General features: G+C 46.4%; 1 protein-coding gene and 1 long non-coding RNA gene across 4 annotated transcripts in view; one reads left to right on the top strand and one right to left on the bottom strand.

The window, feature by feature from the left end:
• LOC126529909 (nuclear factor related to kappa-B-binding protein) overlaps positions 1-2,336 on the bottom strand; it is a 437,784-nt gene extending 435,448 nt beyond the window's left edge. For 2 of the 3 annotated variants that reach the window (XM_055070098.2, XM_050177360.3), the window contains exon 1: positions 2,017-2,325. In XM_055070098.2, the coding sequence (XP_054926073.1) occupies positions 2,017-2,021 (5 nt within the window). In that variant the 5' untranslated portion in view covers positions 2,022-2,325. Of the gene's footprint in view, positions 1-2,016 lie in introns of all 3 variants that reach the window. The other variant, XM_055070097.2, reaches the window with a different exon arrangement.
• Positions 2,337-2,812: 476 nt separating this feature from the next.
• On the top strand, positions 2,813-12,844 carry LOC129384577 (uncharacterized). The gene is made up of 3 exons (XR_008612277.2): positions 2,813-3,016; positions 3,941-4,077; positions 12,594-12,844. It is a non-coding gene; the product is annotated as an uncharacterized lncRNA (long non-coding RNA).
• The last annotated feature ends 5,063 nt before the right edge of the window (positions 12,845-17,907 follow it).

The raw sequence follows: 17,907 nt of genomic DNA, 5'->3' as shown, positions 1-17,907 counted from the left end.
GTCGTGTTGATAAAAAGATATATGGGTACAATCTGTGATGCTTAATTGCTTGCTTGTTGTGTTTCAAACAGGATAGCATGGCCTGATGTTCTGTTGCGTAGTGGCCAAAACAAATGCTGGCACTATCCTGGCTTATGTGATAATGTCAAACTTTTTAATGGAACCTTAATTGTGGTGTCAAGTTCTACATGAAAAGCAAGCATAGTTAAAAAGTGGATAATCTTGGACAGTTGTGAAGAATGTTAAATGCCTTTTTGGTAATGATCTGCACAACTTCAATAGAGTTGAAGATGATTAAAATTCTAAATCGGGACACTGGAGTGCCGGGAGGACGCAGGCGGACACAAACAAGTGCTTGACATGTCTTATTTCTTCATTCTTCCAGTGCTTTAGTTTTCCAATTATGAAAAAAATTATTAACTACCAACTAGTCCCACTGGCCATCTTACTGTAACATTAAAAAGATGTAAATGCTGGAGATAACAATGATGAGATGAGCTGTGCAGAGTGACAAGGAAATGTTGTGGTTGGAATAACTACACACAAGGAGAAATCAATGTTACAGCTCAAGAGAAGAGACTAGGCTAGTTTGTTACTTTGACCAGGCATCAGCAAAAGGGGAATGAAGTTCAATGAGAGAACAAGGGTAGTCTGATACAATGTGGAGAGAAAGGTCTTGAAGGCGGAGACACCACTAGGGCCATGCCTTTGACCAACCAATAAATGACAATCAGTTAATCACTGAGTTTTTTCCATGCCTGAACCAGTATAAGTAATGAATGCCCCAGCATGTCTTATGATTGATGGATTGGCGCGCTGCCTGCATGTGCAGATAGTTCATGTGTTTTTTGCCTTTCAGTGGATTCGTGTTGCACTTTTTGTTCCTCTTGTGTTTAGCATGCCTACAATGTAAGGCAACACCATCTTTTGTTGCCTTACATTGCTGACCTGGTGAGCTGATATCAATGGGTGTTCATATCAGTTGGCACTCAACCATCCAAGACTGATGCTTTAAATTTGATATAATAAAACCAACATGGGTTTTCTTTGCAACAACTCGCTACATAAAAAGTGAGCAGCACATACACAATCACACTGTCTTAAAGAATGCAAAATGACCGATCAAAATGCAACCAGCCAAAAACCGTTGGATTTGTTTAACCATCTGCTCAAACATATTCACAGAGCAGAGTGTGACGCTATCAGGTATTAATGCATTTCATTGCACGACTGTCGACAGGAAACATGAACAATTATTTTATTGGAGCATGATTAATAAAGTAGCAACGCGTAGAAATTATACATTGTTAAATGTGACAAATTTTTTCCTTGTGCGTACACCAGGTCTGTGTACATTAAATACAAAATACTTGTCTTTTCCCTTTCATTTGTATTTATGCATCAAAAGTACTAGTTATACAGCTGTTCTTTTGAAGAGACAGTGAAAAAAGGATTAAAGAAATTTTGCGATCTGCCAAATTCTTCGATTTCAGTGTGTACAGTTGGCAACAAAAATAAATGAATGCAATGCTGATCGTAATAAAAACTGGTAATAATGTCCGCCAATCATGAGCTCCTGTTGTAATGGGGACTGTAGAAGAAAAAGAACGAGCGAAGTGTGTACATCAACGTGAGTGCATGTGTGTTTTCAAACACACTTGGTTCTAATGTTGCTTTTCACGTGACCACATCGTTTAGGCAAGAGAGGGGCTGTAGAATAATAAAACAGGCACCGACAGTGGTGAAGAAATTATTAACAACTTGGCGTTTCGGGAGACGAGAGAGCAAGACTCATCGCCTTGCAGAAGGCCGACTCGTTCATTACGCTCTTTGAGTGCACAGAAGAGGCCGTGAGGTTCCGCAGTCACAAATCAGTCTGATGAGAAAAGAACCGACGGATAAACATGTTGAGCGGATTGACTAAGTAGGCTCGACCTGTTGCGAATCGTTTTGCTACTGGTGAACCAGATCTGGTGAATACTATGTTGAGACGCGGGACATTGTTGTGGCACATACCTCATCGTCTCGGTGGTACATCAAGCTCCGGAACAACGGATGCCGAGTCCCGAGATCACCTTTCTGCGGAAGTACCCCTAGTCAAACGATGTCATCAATGCACTTATATAGAAGCAACGTTTTGCATCTCGATAACTTCCAAAACATGCACGGTGCCCTTCGGCAATTTACAATGGCTAATGCATAGCCAGCAGATACCACAGCCAAAGCAGTTAAAGAAAGTCACGCTCGCTTGATCTCGTACACATAAAAGCGTACCATACAACTGGTACAATGCCGAACGGCTGAACGCAGCTAGCAACGCTGTCCGCTTGACAACGGCGTTGTCGATGTTTATCGTCACGCGCACACGAATAGAGTCCCCCATACCTTGGTAACGGAGCAGTGCACTGACAAGAAGGCGAAGACACAAAAGAATACACGACACTTGCTGCAGTCGCAACAATTTTATTTCAGGACACATACTTCATATTTATATACCTGCAAAACCCTCAGACGCGAAAAATAAGGCCGTGTCTGCTGTGACCAGGGCACAGCAGACAAAAGGTGCCCGAAATGTCTACGTTCACTTATGACGTCACGTTCGCTATAACTCATGATGTCACATCTGCTCATTTTCATGGCGGTCGGCTGCGCTTCTAGCCACCCTACCCTAGCTGCGCTGCGAAGCGGTCCGTATTCCATGCCACCTGAACATCGCCCCCGAGGGCTCCGTGGTCGCTGCGCATGCGTTAGCTGAGAGAAGGTGAGAAAGGAGGACAAGTTGACTTTACCAGATCTGACGTCACATTGTTGTTTGTTTTTGCTTTTATGAAATAACTACTCTCGAACTCAGACGGCATGGCTCGCGTCTCGTTCGCGCGCGTACGTATGGATGTGGTCCGCTTTTAGTTTTTGGCGAATACTTAGAAGCTTCAAGTTGCGGACACTGCGGTGGGCCAGGGCTTGATGACATTTGTTGCCCAGCTGCTGGTGCTACCGCGAAGTACTTGGAACAACGGTAAGCGTTGTGCGATTACCCGTTCTCTTGCTGACACGTAAAAAACCGGTTGCGCATTCGAGCTGTGGTCGATGTGATCTCGAAATTCGAAGGAACACGAAACGGTTGTCGCAGGTCCCGCAGTGATCGCAGTATAATTTATTCGTTCGTGCCTTCAACGCTGCAGTTCCTACGCGTTGCACCGATGTAAAAAAATGAACAAAAAACAGCGACATCTTCCACGCGCCAGAAATGCATGCACTCAACTAGCGTGGATGTCGTCCTATGATGTTTATCGCGTTCTTAAGTCTATTTTTCTCCATCTCTATAGGATGACTACGCTATGCCCTTCTTATTTACCCATGCAGCGCATTGCTGCATTTAATTACCTTTCTCACTGCTGACCGCGGTATGGGCGTCAGAGGCTTTCATTCGTTGCAGTGAGATAACGAAAGCGTATTTCCTTCACTTAAAGCTTCTTAGTAGCTCCTTTGCGAGCCGTGGAGTTAAATCATACAATGCGTACGTTGTGAGCGAGCTGGTAAACGAAACCACTTTACTGCTGCTGCTACTATCACTTTTACGGGAACTTTCAAAATTAAACCTATATGAGTATGAATCGGCTCACCAAACTTTATATGCACGTCCGTTGCTTTCGTTCATAGATCATGTGCGTAGCTTTGCAACCGTGACCGATATTGTAAAAACAGCAAGAAGACAGATGGCACAAGTAATGTGTCTGCTTTAATTGTTGTATGTGCTGTGTTTAGAATATCAACCAACCCCGCGCAGTCGTGCTGTTTACAGCTAAAGCGTGTTTTTTCTTGTTGCATGAGGAGCATTTGCTTCTAATTGTGGCAGTAACGTTGTGAATTGTCCTCGGCCCAGATCGCTGACTGTCTGCAAACTTGTCTAATTTGTTTCACTTTGCTGCTGTCTTTACAGCTTCTGCTTATTTCCTCTGCCTGCACCTTATATTTGTTGTGTTTGTCGAGACCTGTGCCTGTCTCTGCCTCGTTGAAGACAAATGGACACAAGTACTGGTTGCTGTTGGTTTGTTTGGTTTGCTCAGTCTGAGCGTGGTATGTATATCCATTTGCTAAAAGGGTATGCAGCTGCGTCTAATGCAGGTACTGCTCATCTAAAGGTAGATTTAATAAGTAGTGGTTTGAGTGGGAATTAGTTGCTTTGAATGATGTATGACACCAGAGAGTTATTGTTCTAGAAAGGTGACAAAGCTGGTCCACAAATTTAAGGTACGGAGATGCTTAACCATTTAAGTGTTCTAAGTTGCCATGAAGTATTACACACATTTAAAATTTCAGTTGCAAAAGACATAGTAGAAGAAGAATCCAGAGGATTTGCTGCCAGATGTCTTGCGACAATAAACTCGAGAAAGCATTATAGTGTGAGCTGCCAATGATTGTCGTCAGCTCTAACCCATTTTTCTATATAGTCACTGTTGCTTCATTGTCTGTTGCCATCACATGCTTGTTATAAACAAAAAATTGAGCTGCATGATTCCCCTGATTTTTCTCGCTCATAAGATACAAATGTTTTGATTTCGGCTGCCTTGGGGCCTCATGGTAGAAAACGAGTGTTTATTAGCCAGTTGTCAGCTTCTAAGATCGTGTGCTTTGTAATGTGGGTGTTTTAAAGGATACTAAACGTCTGCCATCATAACTGTGAGTGCTGCTGCCTAGCACTCCCACGGCTTTGCTTAGTACATATGCGCAGCTATCCAAGAAAATTGACATTGGGACAACTGCCGTTGAAGCTCACTTGGTAGAGCATTGCAAGCACAAGGCCGAAAACGTGGGTTCAGCTTCGTTGTCTCTTATGCAAAGCATTATCATGAGCTGTCTCCTGGCTTCTTCGTACATCCGGTCAGATAGGCTCAATAACAGTTAGTAACGTGCCTGATGGTGGGTCGTTAATCTGGGTCCTTAGTGCAGCAGCCCAATTCTTTACACATTAGGCTAAAGATGCATGCATAGTGCGCCAGATTAATCTCATTGGTTCTCTCGTAGCATCTAATTTTTTCAGATGTTATGTGACACAGAGTTTGGGATTCACCCGTTTCAGCTCAGATGCAACAAAGCAGGTGTTGTGTCTATTTCGGTGAGAAGTGTGTGCAGTTGTTTTGGTTTCTCTGTGTTGACGTAGTGTGCTTTGTATTTCATGTGGTGTTAGGCATTACCTCAATTGCTGCTTCAATGCTGTGCCCATAAAAGCAGTTGTAGGTAGGTGCTCAGGAGTAACGGGAAGCTCATTCTTCCTCATTCTCTCTTGCATACAGCAGGTAGTGCGTCCAGTTTAGTGCCATGCACCTGTGTGGGGCATTTCTTCGTTCTTATTCTGCTGATGTGTTGTACATAGGGGGAAAGTCAATCCTCTACATCATGGTTGTAAGTGCCGCTGAATACAGTGCAGTCTCAGTCTCGCTGCCTTGAAATGTCATAAGAGGTGACATCTGGGGGTAAAGTAGCATCTTGCTGTACCTTGTCATCGGGCATAGCCAAGGTTGTGGCTGCACAACCCAAGGATCCTGGAACTTTCTGTGGGACCAATGGCACCGATGTTGAAAAGTGGGTGGCTATGTACGAACGTGTGAGTGGAATCAACAGATGGGACCCCACGCGTGTGCTAGTTAACCTGTTGTTCTACCTAAGAGGCACGGCAAAGGTGTGGTATGAAAACCACGAAAAGGAGCTAACCAGCTGGGACCAATGCAAAGAGAAGTTGACAGAGTTGTTTGGCAAACCAGCCGGCCGTAAAATTGACGCAAAACAGGAATAGGCCTCCTGTACCCAATCTCCCACGGAGTCCTATCTCTTGTACATCCAAGACATGCTGGCACTTTGTCGTAAAGCAAACACGATCACGACATGACAGAAGCTGAGAAGGTCGGGCATGTGCTTAAGGGTTGCTGACGACGCCTTTAATCTGCTCATGTGCAAACAAAAGCTGCTCTACAGTTGATGTTATCTTGAAAGAGTGCCAACAATTCGAGCACGCCAAAAGCCGATGCGTCTTGCAACCATTCGCCAGACTTCCCACTACTGCTGCAACGCCAACGTGTGAAGATCAACCCACACAGCAGCATGCCTCGCCATCGGAGGATGTGGTGCGAATCGTTGACGTGAACTGGATGCGATGGCGCCTGCATTTCTGTTTGCCTATCCCTGATGCTACAACATTTTCAGTCCCCTTCTTACAAGCCATCATTCACCAGGAACTTGAAAACATTGGCTTACGTTCTGTCTGTGCTGTTGCCAATCCCAGAGCTAACAAACGCCCTTCTACTATTTTTGCTCCACCCCGACGCTTCTCTCCGCGTTATCACAACCCGACTGAGTAGAGCACTGCGGACGACCAGCCGATATGTTTCACCTGCTGCCACATTGGTCATGTCGCCTGATACTGTCACAACTCATGGCCCTTAACACTTCGCATGCCGACCAACCTGAGCCGTTGTGATGAAAATGCCCGCAATGTTTCGCCCACCGCCGAATCTAACAGCGCCAACTCTGCTAGGAACATGTGGTACAGTCGCTCACCATCGCCGCACGGACACCAGTCTCGTTCACCGCAAACACGTCGCCTATCTTCGCTTTCGCCACAGCCACGTCGCCTTTCGTCCCCTGTGGCGTTTGGCCGCACCCGTTCGTAAAACTAATGCAGCCCTCGGAGGTGGTGCTGCATTGCCTAATGCTGCAGCAAATCCTCTGTCTATGCACACAAGGAGAAGTGTAATTGGTGTTAAAATAGACAGCATAGCTGTCCAAGCACTCATCGACAGTGGAGCCCACATACCTGTGATGTGTGCTAGCCTGCGTAGTCGTTTAAAGAAGGTCCTCACCCCAGCAGCTGCCCGAGTGCTTCATATGGCTGACGGTGGAATGCTGGTTCTTGGAATGTGTACTGCAAGTATAGCTGGCCGCCCTACTTCTGTTCTCTTTACTGTGAGCAACATCTTCCCTCACAACGTTATTCTAGGATTTGACTTTTTATCCACTCGTTCTGCTCTCCTCGATTGCACGGCCGACGTTCTTCAGTTAGAACTGCCTCAACTCGCCGATGCTCCGAGCACCGCCCCACCGCACTTGTGCTCGCTTCGTGATGTGCGTCTGTCACTCGAAGCAGTTACTTACGTCACTTTGACCGCCCAGCCACAGTTTCCTGATGGTGAATATGTGCTTGGCCCCATCATCGATGTGCTTTGAACCGGTCACGGTTACTAATAATGACATTGTTTTACCTCTTCTGAATTTGAGCCTGTGCCCTCAAGTGATTCCGGCCAGCATGTTCTTGGACACCGTTTCTAGTGGTTCTGAATTTGATATTGTGAGTCTGAATTCTGAGAGTGGTTTATTAGTGCCAATCGCAGTGCCCAGCTCTGGTTCCTTAACGGACGACTTTGCGAAAATGACTGCACTTAACCTCACCTCTGCACAGGCCAGGGACATACGTCTCCTGCTTGAATCGTACAGTGGAATCTTTGATTTCGGCAACAGGCCTTTAGGCTGAACATCTGTTGTTCACTACCATATAAACACTGGAGACACAAATCCTATTTGTCAGCGTCCCTATCGTGCATCGCATGCTGAACGTCGAGTCATCCAATCAGAGGTGGGCAAAACGCTCCGCAAAGGGGTCATCGAGCCATTAGCCAGCAGCCAGCCCTACGCCTGTCGTCCGTGTGAAAAAAGAAAGATGGTGCCTGGCATATTTTCGTCGATTATTGCCACTTAAATGAGATCACGCGAAAAGACGTCTACCCACTACCATGCATCGATGACGCCTTGGACTGCTTGCACAGAGCTAAATACTTATCGTCCATCGATCTTCGATCCAGCTACTGGCAGATTTCGGTTGATGAAATGGTTGGAGAAGACAGCCTTCATCACACCGGATGGCTTATATCAATTCAAAGTCATGCCCTTTTGCCTATGCAATGCTCCTGCGACATTTGAACTTGTGATGGACTCTCTTTTGCGATGCTACAAATGGACCACCTGTCTTTGTTACCTTCACGAAGCTGTTTTTTCTCCCATGTTGGGCAGCTGCCTTACCCGACTCACTGCCATTATTGCGGTCTTCTGAAAAGCTGGCCTCCAACTCCACGAAGTGTCAATTTGGGCACCGTCAGATTACCGTGTTGGGACACCTCATTGACGCATCCGGTCTCCAACCAGATTCGGAAAAAGTTTGTGCCATATGAGTTTCCCTGTGCCACATTCTGCTTCTGACGTGTGCTGCTTCTTCGGCCTGTGTTCTTACTTTAATCATTTCATCAAAAACCTTGCCAACATTGCTCGGCCTTTGACAGATCAAAAAGAAGAACACACCATTCTCATGGGGCCCGGAGCAGGCTCATGCGTTTGCCGCTCTCATCAGGTTTCTGACCACCCTTCCCATACTTGCCCACTTTGATCCATCTGCACCGACCGAAGTCTACACTGGCGCAAGCAGCCATGGCATCGGCGCTGTTCTCGATCAACAGCAGAATGGTACGGAGTGCGTGATAGCTTACGCCAGCCGCCTGCTGTCACCTGCCGAGAGAAATTACCCCATCACCGAGTGGGAGTGCTTCGCTTTAGTTTGGGCTGTCGTCAAGTTCCGGCCATATTTGTACGGCCGTACATTTTCGGTCGTTACAGACCACCACGCACTCTGCCGGCTGTCTTCCCTTTGGGACCCAACAGGATGGCTTGGTGGCTGGGCTTTGTGGCTCCAGGAATTTGCATTTATTGTCAATTACAAGGCTGGATGCCTCCACAAGGACACTAACTGCCTCTCGTCACCCCGTGGATCCACTTGATCCTTCTGTGCAAGATCCGGTGACCTGCGTGATGGCTTTCACTGACATGACTGACATGCGCACCGAACAACAACGCAACGAGTCCTTACAGTCCATCATTGCCAGAGTGCAATCACTCCGACAGCACTGACGGCACATGCTGCATGTTCTTGCCACGCAATGGCATCTTCTACCACCGCAATATGAACGCTGATGGCCCTGAGTTGCTCCTTGGCCGTCCTCATCATCTGCAATCTGTTGCTTTTGAACAACTTCACAATGCACCGACGGTGGGACACCTTGAAGTTTTGCATACATATGATCATGTACAACGCCGGTTCTTCTGGCCAGGTCTCTACTGCTTTGTGCACTGTTATGTCGCAACTTGCGAATTGTGTCAGTGCCGGAAGAAACCTCCCCTACCACCTGTCGGATGACTCCATCCAGTTGAAGTTCCCTGTGAACCGTTCTCTCGCTTAGGCCTTGACTTACGTGGCACTTTTCCGACGACGACTAGAGCTAACAAGTCGACTGCCATCGCTACTGATTACATGACACACTATGCGATAACAAAGGCGTTGCCGACTAGCTGTGCAACAGACGTCGTCGATATTCTCCTCCACGACGTCATTCTCCACCATGGTGCACCTCGACAGTTATTACAGACCGCAGCTGCTCATTCTTGTCTCTAGTTGTCGACGGCCTCGTCCGCTCTTGTGCCACTGAGCATAAGCTGTCCGCCTACCACCCACAAACAAACGGTCTTATGGAATGTCTCAACCGAACAATCACAGAGATGCTGTCGATGTAGGTCTCCAACGATCACCGCGACTGGGACACCACGCTGGCCTTACTGCCGTTTGTGTATAACTTGTCCTGACGTGACACTGCAGGATATTCACCCTTTTATCTTTTGTATGGTTGCAACCCCACTTTGCCCTTTGACATCATAATCCCTTCTGTGCCACCTGTTGCAACTGACCATGCTCATGAAGTCATCGATCGTGCTCACAGGGCATGTCAAGTCGCCCGATCTCGTTTATTAGCCCCGCAACATATACCAAAAGAGTTATGACTTATGCCATAGCGATTTTAAGTTCGCACCAGGTGCTTGGATGCTCCTTAGGTCACCATGTCGTCGGGTTGGCCTCTTCCAGAAGCTTCTCTCTCACTACACAGGGCCTTATGAAGTCCTAAGTCAAGTTAACAACGTAAATTACGAGATTTCACCACTTCAGTTTGATGCATCCTCAAGTCTGACGCCTGTTGATATCGTGCATGTTTCGCGGCTGAAGCCGTACTTCGCTCGCGACTCTTTGCCTACCATGAGCCAAGACGGCGCTTCACCACCCGGGGGTCCTGTTACGGAAGGATGAAAAAAGAGAGGAAGAAGACCGCAGCACGCTGGCTGCTGCGTGCTGTTGGTGGTCAGCCATCTTAACTACTCTGCCTCATCTTGTATATTGACACGTGTACTTCTTTATCTTTATTGGGTGACCACTTCTCGCCACCTAACAAATGTTATCGCACAGCACAGGACGCGCCTGCATGTAAAAGAAGTTTCTGGAATGTTATCGATGGTTCCATCCACTGTCTTTCACTGCAACTTGTGTTATCTGATTGCATGTGTGCGCGACGCGAATAATGTGGAACATTGTGGAAGGCACGCAGGTCCCAGTGACTGCTCTGGAACATTCGACGACAGATGTATAAAAGCCGATGCGCTTGACCCGCTCATCAGATTTTCGACGACCGCCGATGGTGTTCGCCGCTACCATCCTTCTTTGAGTGTAGCCTCTTTTGAGGGCACAAGTTCGCCCAATAAAACGCTTGTTTCGTCAATCATAGTTTTGCTGCCTTCTCAACCGTCACTACCACGTGACAATATATATTGTAAATACAGTCTTTCTATACTCCCAACATCCCCGTAACAGTATGCTTTGCCTCTGGCATGTTCATGATCTCCGATGGTATATAAAACTGATGCAGACTAAGCTTCACAAAGAATTATGTTCCGTCTCTTCCTTACAGGCTGCTGTGTTTCAGCTAAATCTGCTTTTCCTGTGTCCAGTGGTCTTGTCGCTCAATTAGTGCTTGCCTATTTCTGTTACACTGCAACCTCTCTTCTCCTCTCTCCTCTTGTCCTCCTGTCCTTTTACACTGCTGCAAACTTTTAGATTTCAATACTCGAATGATTAATACAAAGATTGATGCTACCATATATGTGACGGCTGTCATGACGGCAATAATTTAGGTGGACCTGAAACTAAATGAAAAAACAAAAAACAAAACAGGCATGTGTGAATAGGAATAACTTCCTTGTGACAAAACTGACTCCATGCTAAACTTTGCCTCAAGGAAATTGGTCTTAAAAGTCTCAAACCCATTTGCGCATACTGCATAAGCCAAGTTTTCCACTCGTCAAAACAGCAGCCGCCACACAGTGTTAGGAAAGAGGCAAAGAAACCATGCCTTTGCATTCGTACTCTCCTCACAAAGCTTGTGTCATATATGCAATCACTCACCATACACAAACACATTGGTCAACACTGCAATGTTTGGAAGAACCCGAACCAACACTATGTAGCCATTTACCTGCAGTATGCCTCCTGTAACATGAATCCCCACTGTGCTTGGAATCTACATAACTTTTTTTAATTTCTCAGGCATTTGGTGGTAGAGGCCAATGCATTAGACAGAAATCCTGCTGCACTGCAGCAATGTTCAGAATGTAGTATGAAGTACTCTGTCTGGCTGGAAGTTGAAGATAGAAATTGTATTAGTCGTTAAAATATAGTAGCCAGTATTGAAACTACACATGCACTCAAGGCTGAGCCACATCATGAGAACACGGAAGAGCAGACACACACTTGAGCTGCATTGTGTAGCTTTACCAACAAGCCCAGCTGTACACTGAAGTAAGGCATGTTTTGGGCTAGTCAGCTCGTAGCTTCAGCAAAATTTTAAACTCTGCGAGGAAGACAGGACATGAACAAAAACATAGATGCATGCACAAAGTGTAGACTTCCGACTGGCTTTGTTTGGTGAAGGCAGAGAGTTTATAAGGTTCTTCAATATGGCAAAACAAAGAACATTCGCAACGAAATTGTGCACGAGGGAGTGACAAAAAATAGCAAGGCCACCTGTGCATTAAGAGCGCAGTAGAGTCCCAATGTGCCCATCTAAGAATTCTATTTCTTTCCTTGATAGGGATCAAGAAGGTGAGCTAACTTAGTTGTCACACCTTTTAGCGATGAGGAATGCCTTGATGACTTCTCTTTCTGTTCTTGAGTTTGCCTTCAAAAGGAATTTATTCTGTTCCTCATAAGGCAGGCAGCTTTTGCTGTCGCAGCTCCTGCACTGCAAGAGGAGATTCTCAAGGAAAGAATTGAAGTCTTAGATGGGCACATTAAGACTCTCCTGCACTCTTAATGCATACATGGCCTTGATATTTTTCGTCAATACCTCGTGCACAAATTATTTGCAATTGCTCCTTGTTTTGCCATATTGAAGTACCTTATATATTCTTTGCTTTCACAAAATAATACCAGTTGGAAGCCTGTGCTTTGTGTGTGTCTATGTTTCAGTTCACGTCCTGTCTTCCTCGCGCAGTTTAATATTTTGCCTAAGCAGTTGTCTAGCTTGTGTATACGATGAGTAATTAATATTATGATGACTGCAGCACAGCAATGGTCTAGTGGCATAGTGTCGACATAGTATAGAGATGGTACTAAGTTAAAAATTTGGAAATGCCATAAATTGTGCAATCAACCCTTATCCCTCGATTTCCTACAGCTGCAGAGCACTTGACCACTGCAGCAGTCAAGCATGCTGTATATTGGGCAGTGCCAGGAATTGCGAGATCGAGACAGGCTGCCACTAGAAGTTCCTTGGGCCAGGTGATAACTCAAATACATCCAAATATTTCTATATTTCACTATATAAACCTTTGTAGAATGAGGAGAGAGAGAGAGAGAAACTTTATTGAAATTGTAAAAAGTTGAAGGAGGGGTGGTCGGAGCCTCTCATTCCAGGGCCTCACTGGCCTCTGCCACCTGCCTGACCTGGCTAATTAAGGACTTTTGTCCTGCCAGGTCGGAGCTGGCGAGCTGTGCCACCCACTGCTCCATTGTCCTACTGGCATTTGGCCTATGAGGGTGCTTAGTGCACTCCCAGGTTATGTGTATTAGGGTAGGTATGCCACCGCACCAAGGACAGTTGGCCCTATAACGAGTGGGATACATGGCGTTTAGCAATTTTAAATGGGGGAACACCCCGGTCTGTATTTTACGCCAATCGGCGGCCTCTTTCCCGTTAAGTTGTGGGTGAGGTGGCGGGTATTTTCTTCAGACTCCACGCTGATCAGCAAGGATGTCTTTGGCATTTAAATTGGTGGAATTTTGTGAGGGGTAGTGCGGGTGGTTGGGGTTAGAAGAGGACGCCGTCGCTCGGTTAGTGAACCCTCGAGCTAACGCGTTAGCCTTTTTGTTCCCCTGTACCCCCGCGTGGCCCGGGCACCAGAGTAGGCGATGATGGTGGTTGAAAGATTTGGGGATTATCGCGGGGCTAGCCGCAGTCACATGCCCCTTGAGAAACATGCGACATGTCTCCTGGGAGTCCGTGACCACGACCGAGTCCCTTTGCGAACGCTCCGCGTGAGCGAGTGCGATCGCCACTGCTAATATTTCAGCCGAGGTGGGGGATCCCGCCGTGGCCGACGCAGTAATATGCTGTTGGCTGATAGCGTTCACGACTGCCAGGGCGTACCTCCTTTGGTAGCGCTGCCCAGTCGCCTCTGCATACAGAGCTGCGTCTGTGTAGTACGTGTTGTACCTATGGTTATTAGAGTAGGCTGATTGAATGTGTTGTGCGTGTGCTTTGCGCCTTTCTTTGTTGTACTCGGGATGCATATTCTTTGGAATTGGGGCTACTGTAATTTTGGATCTCATCGAAGGAGGGTGAGGTACGGCCTGCTCTGTGAGATAAATGGGGTATGCTGGGATATTGAGTCTAGCCAATATTGCCCTACCAGTTTTTGTGAAGCTGAGGCGCTCCCTCTGTCGCATCAGGGTGGCTTGCCTCAGTTCGTCGAAAGCATTGTGCACTCCCAAAGCTAACATGCGCTCCGTTGAAGTACATTTAGGTAGGCCCAGAGCAGCTTTGAAAGCGGTTCGCATTATTGTGTTAGCCTGCTTTTCCTCCTCCCTGTTCAGGATTTGGTACGGTAAGACATACGTTATTCGACTAACCACTAAAGCCTGTACGAGCCTTAGGGTATCGTCTTCTCGCATTCCCGCTTTTCGATACGTCACGCGACGTATCATTTGGGCTATGTTGTTGGCTGTGGATTTGAGGGTCTTGAGTGTCTGTACTGCTCTCCCGTCGCTCTGAAGCCACAATCCCAGGACTCGCGTCATGGGTACCTCTCGGACTGATTGGCCCTCAACCACGATGTTAATCGATCCTCTGGATTTGTAGCCTTTCGCGTGTATCTGGATAACCTCAGATTTTTCGGGTGCGCACTTCAGGCCACTCCATCTAGAAAATTTCTCCACCGCTAATACTGCACTTTGGAGCGTATATTCCTTATCCCCTAGTGAACCTCTGCTCGTCCACAGCGTGATGTCGTCTGCGTAGAGCGTGTAACCTAGGTCGGGTATCCGATCCAGATCGCGCGCGAGGCGACACATCGCCATGTTGAAGAGAAAATGAGGAACTTTTCAAGGGTGAAGTTGTTTCACACAAAGGAAAACTATTACTAAATAGTGACCAGTTCCTTTTGTTTTGTAAGCCGGATTGCATGTGTTTGGCATTGCTTACTGACCCTTAATTATTCTCGCTGTCCAATACAAGCATATGCACTCACATATGTTTTCAAACAAAATTATTGTGTGGAGCCATGTTTGTGGTGGAATAAAATTGGTCCCAATACAGAGCTTTGTGCCACACCAGATCTTACTAGCGATCGCGGAGAAGAAAGTTAATTAGTAGTTACAAATTGGTACCGGTAGTCCTGTCATTCGTAGTCCTGTCAATTCGAAGTTTACTGTCGTTTGTGTATCGGACCAAGCCGATGTCCCCTGGCCTGGGCGGTCCCTGGCGCTTCACCTATTGGTGGCCTTTGAAAATAGCAGTGTGGCACCAGTGGTTGCATCAGGATTTAGGCTCATGAAGATAGACAGCAACATGCACAGGGCAAGGAGTTTGGTGGCCTGGTACTCGTCACATTTGTGGAGAACACTATAGTTTTTGCGAGTCCTAGCCCCTACCTAGGGCACCAGTCTGTGCACTGCGCGTGTGTGTATATATATATATATATATATATAATATGTTGTGTAGGATTGCTCGTTGGCAGCACGTGCTCATGCAGCAGCTGACGGGCCTTCGATGTGTTTCGCCCTGGTAGTGCGGTCGTCTTTGTGGTTCTAGAGCTGCGCTGGCATTGCCCAAGAACAGGATATATCGGCATGGTGCAGAATTGCAGAGTGGGGCGCTCCATTCTATTCCCACTTCATTCCTTCAGAGTTGTGGTTTATGTGATTCCAGTCCTTTTGTTGGGGTTCTGACAGTTGAACCATTCCCACTCCTTGAGTGGTCGAACTAATCTGCTCCAATCCTCCAATTACAGTAAATAAAACGCTTTCTGTATAATTACTTACTACTTGCGCCCCGATGCGATAGCGTAGAGGTAGAGCATCTGCCTCACGTGCAAAAGGACTGTGGTTCAAATCCCGGTGCCACACAATTTTCCACTGGACAAAAAAACATCCACATGTTGATACAGCTGTATAAACAGGCCTGGTGGCCTGACCCCGGTGACCAGAACCGGTAATGCACTCCCTCACCAGAGCAGGATTGGCCACCTTGGTGCAGTACTTGGCCAGTCCTTGACCTTCTGTATGAATAGAACAATCAAACCTCGGCCCTCAGTCCCCAGCAGCTACTAAGCAACTGACCATTGCGGCGGTCAGACCTGTGATGCAGCAGAGCGTGCTAAGCATCTCTGGATCTGGACAGGCCGCCATTGGAATCTGAACCTGGCAATGTTTAACGCTAGAACGTTTTCTAGTGAGGAGAGTCTAACAGTGCTATTGGAGGAATTAGCGGGCATTAAATGGGATATAATAGAGCTCAGTGAGGTTGGGAGGACAAATGAAGCATATACATTGCTAAAAAGCGGGCACATGCTGTGCCACCAGGGCTTAGCGGAGAGACGAGAACTAGGAGTCGGATTCCTGTTTAATAAGGATATAGCTGGTAACATACAGGAATTGTATAGCATTAACGAGAGGGTGGCAGGTCTTGCTGTGAAACTTAATAAGAGGTACAAATTGAAGGTCATACAGGTCTACGCCCCTACATCTAGTCATGATAACCAGGAAGTCGAAAGCTTCTATGAAGACGTGGAATCGAGCTAGGTAAAGTCAAAACAAAATACACTATACTGATGGGCGACCTCAATGCCAGGGTAGGCAAGAAGCAGGCTGGAGAAAAGTCATTGGGGGAATATGGGAAAGGTTCTAGGAATAGTAGGGAAGAGTTATTAGTAGTTATTATTAGTATTAGAATGGAATAATTTGCGGACAATGAATACCTTCTTCCGCAAGCGGGATAACCGAAAGTGGACGTGGAGGAGCCCTAATGGCGAGACTAAAAATGATATAGACCTCATACCCTGTGCTAACCCTGGCATCATACAAGATGTGTATGTGCTTGGCAAGGTGCGCTGCAGTGACCATAGGATGGTAAGATCTCGAATTAGCCTAGACTTGAGGAGGGAATGGAAAAAACTGGTACATAAGAAGCCGATCAATGAGTAAGCGGTAAGAGGGGAAATAGAGGAATTTCGGATCAAGCTACAGAAGAGGTATAGGGCTTTAACTAGGGAAGAGAACCTTAGTGTTGAAGCAATGAACGAAAATCTTATGGGCATCATTAAGGAGTATGCAATAGAAGTTGGTTGTAACTACCAGTAAGCTATCGCAGGAGACGAAAGATCTAATTTTAATACCACCCCTTATACATAGCTTTCATTGATTACAAGTGTTTGATTCAGTCAAAACCTCAGCAGTCATGCAGGCATTATGCAATTGGGGTGTAGACGAGCCATGTGTAAAAATAGTGAAAGATATCTACAGCAGCTCCAAAGCCACCGTAGTCCTACATAAAGAAAGCAACAAAATCCCAATCAAAAAAGGCGTCAGGCAGGGAGATATGATCTCTCCAATGATATTCACAGCGTGTTTTCAGGACGTATTCAGAGACCTGGATTGGGAAGAATTGGGGATAAGAGTTAATGGGAGATTACCCTAGTAAGTTGCGATTCACCGATGATAGTGCCTTGCTTAGTAACTCAGGGGACCAATTGCAATGCATGCTCACTGACCTGGAGAGGCAAAGCAGAAGGGTGGGTCTAAAAATTAATCTCTAGAAAACTAAAGTAATGTTTAACAGTCTCGGAAGAGAACAGCAGTTTACGATAGGTAGCGAGGCACTGGAAGTGGTAAGGAAATACATCTACTTAGGACAGGTAGTGAACGCAGATCTGGATCATGAGACTGAAATAATCAGAAGAATAAGAATGGGCTGGGGTGCGTTTGGCAGCCATGCTCAGATCATGAACAGCAGGTTGCCATTATCCCTGAAGAGAAAAGTGTATAACTGGTGTGTCTTACCAGTACTCACCTACGGGGCAGAAACCTGGAGGCTTACAAAAAGGGTTCTACTTAAACTGAGGACGACACATCGAGCTATGGAAAGAAGAATGATGGGTGTAACGTTAAGGGGATAAGATGAGAGCAGATTGGGTGAGGGAACAAACGCGAGTTAATGATATCTTACTTGAAATCAAGAAAAATGGGCATGGGCAGGGCACGTAATGAGGTGGGAAGATAACCGATGGTCATTAAGGGTTATGGACTGGATTCCAAGAGAGGGGAAGCGTAGCAGGGGGCAGCAGAAAGTTAGGTGGGCGGATGAGAAGTTTGCAGGGACAGCATGGCCACAATTAGTGCATGACCGGGGTAGTTGCTGTTTATTCAAGCATTTTGCAAATGTGGCTCGCTTCTAAGCACCCCTTCTTATCTCTAAAAAAAAACAGAAATGAACA

The sequence above is a fragment of the Dermacentor andersoni genome, chromosome 5 (assembly GCF_023375885.2).
Source record: "Dermacentor andersoni chromosome 5, qqDerAnde1_hic_scaffold, whole genome shotgun sequence".
NCBI classification, from domain to species: domain Eukaryota; kingdom Metazoa; phylum Arthropoda; class Arachnida; order Ixodida; family Ixodidae; genus Dermacentor; species Dermacentor andersoni.
Note: the sequence above shows the minus strand (reverse complement) of the source record. Positions and strands in the feature narration are given on the sequence as shown.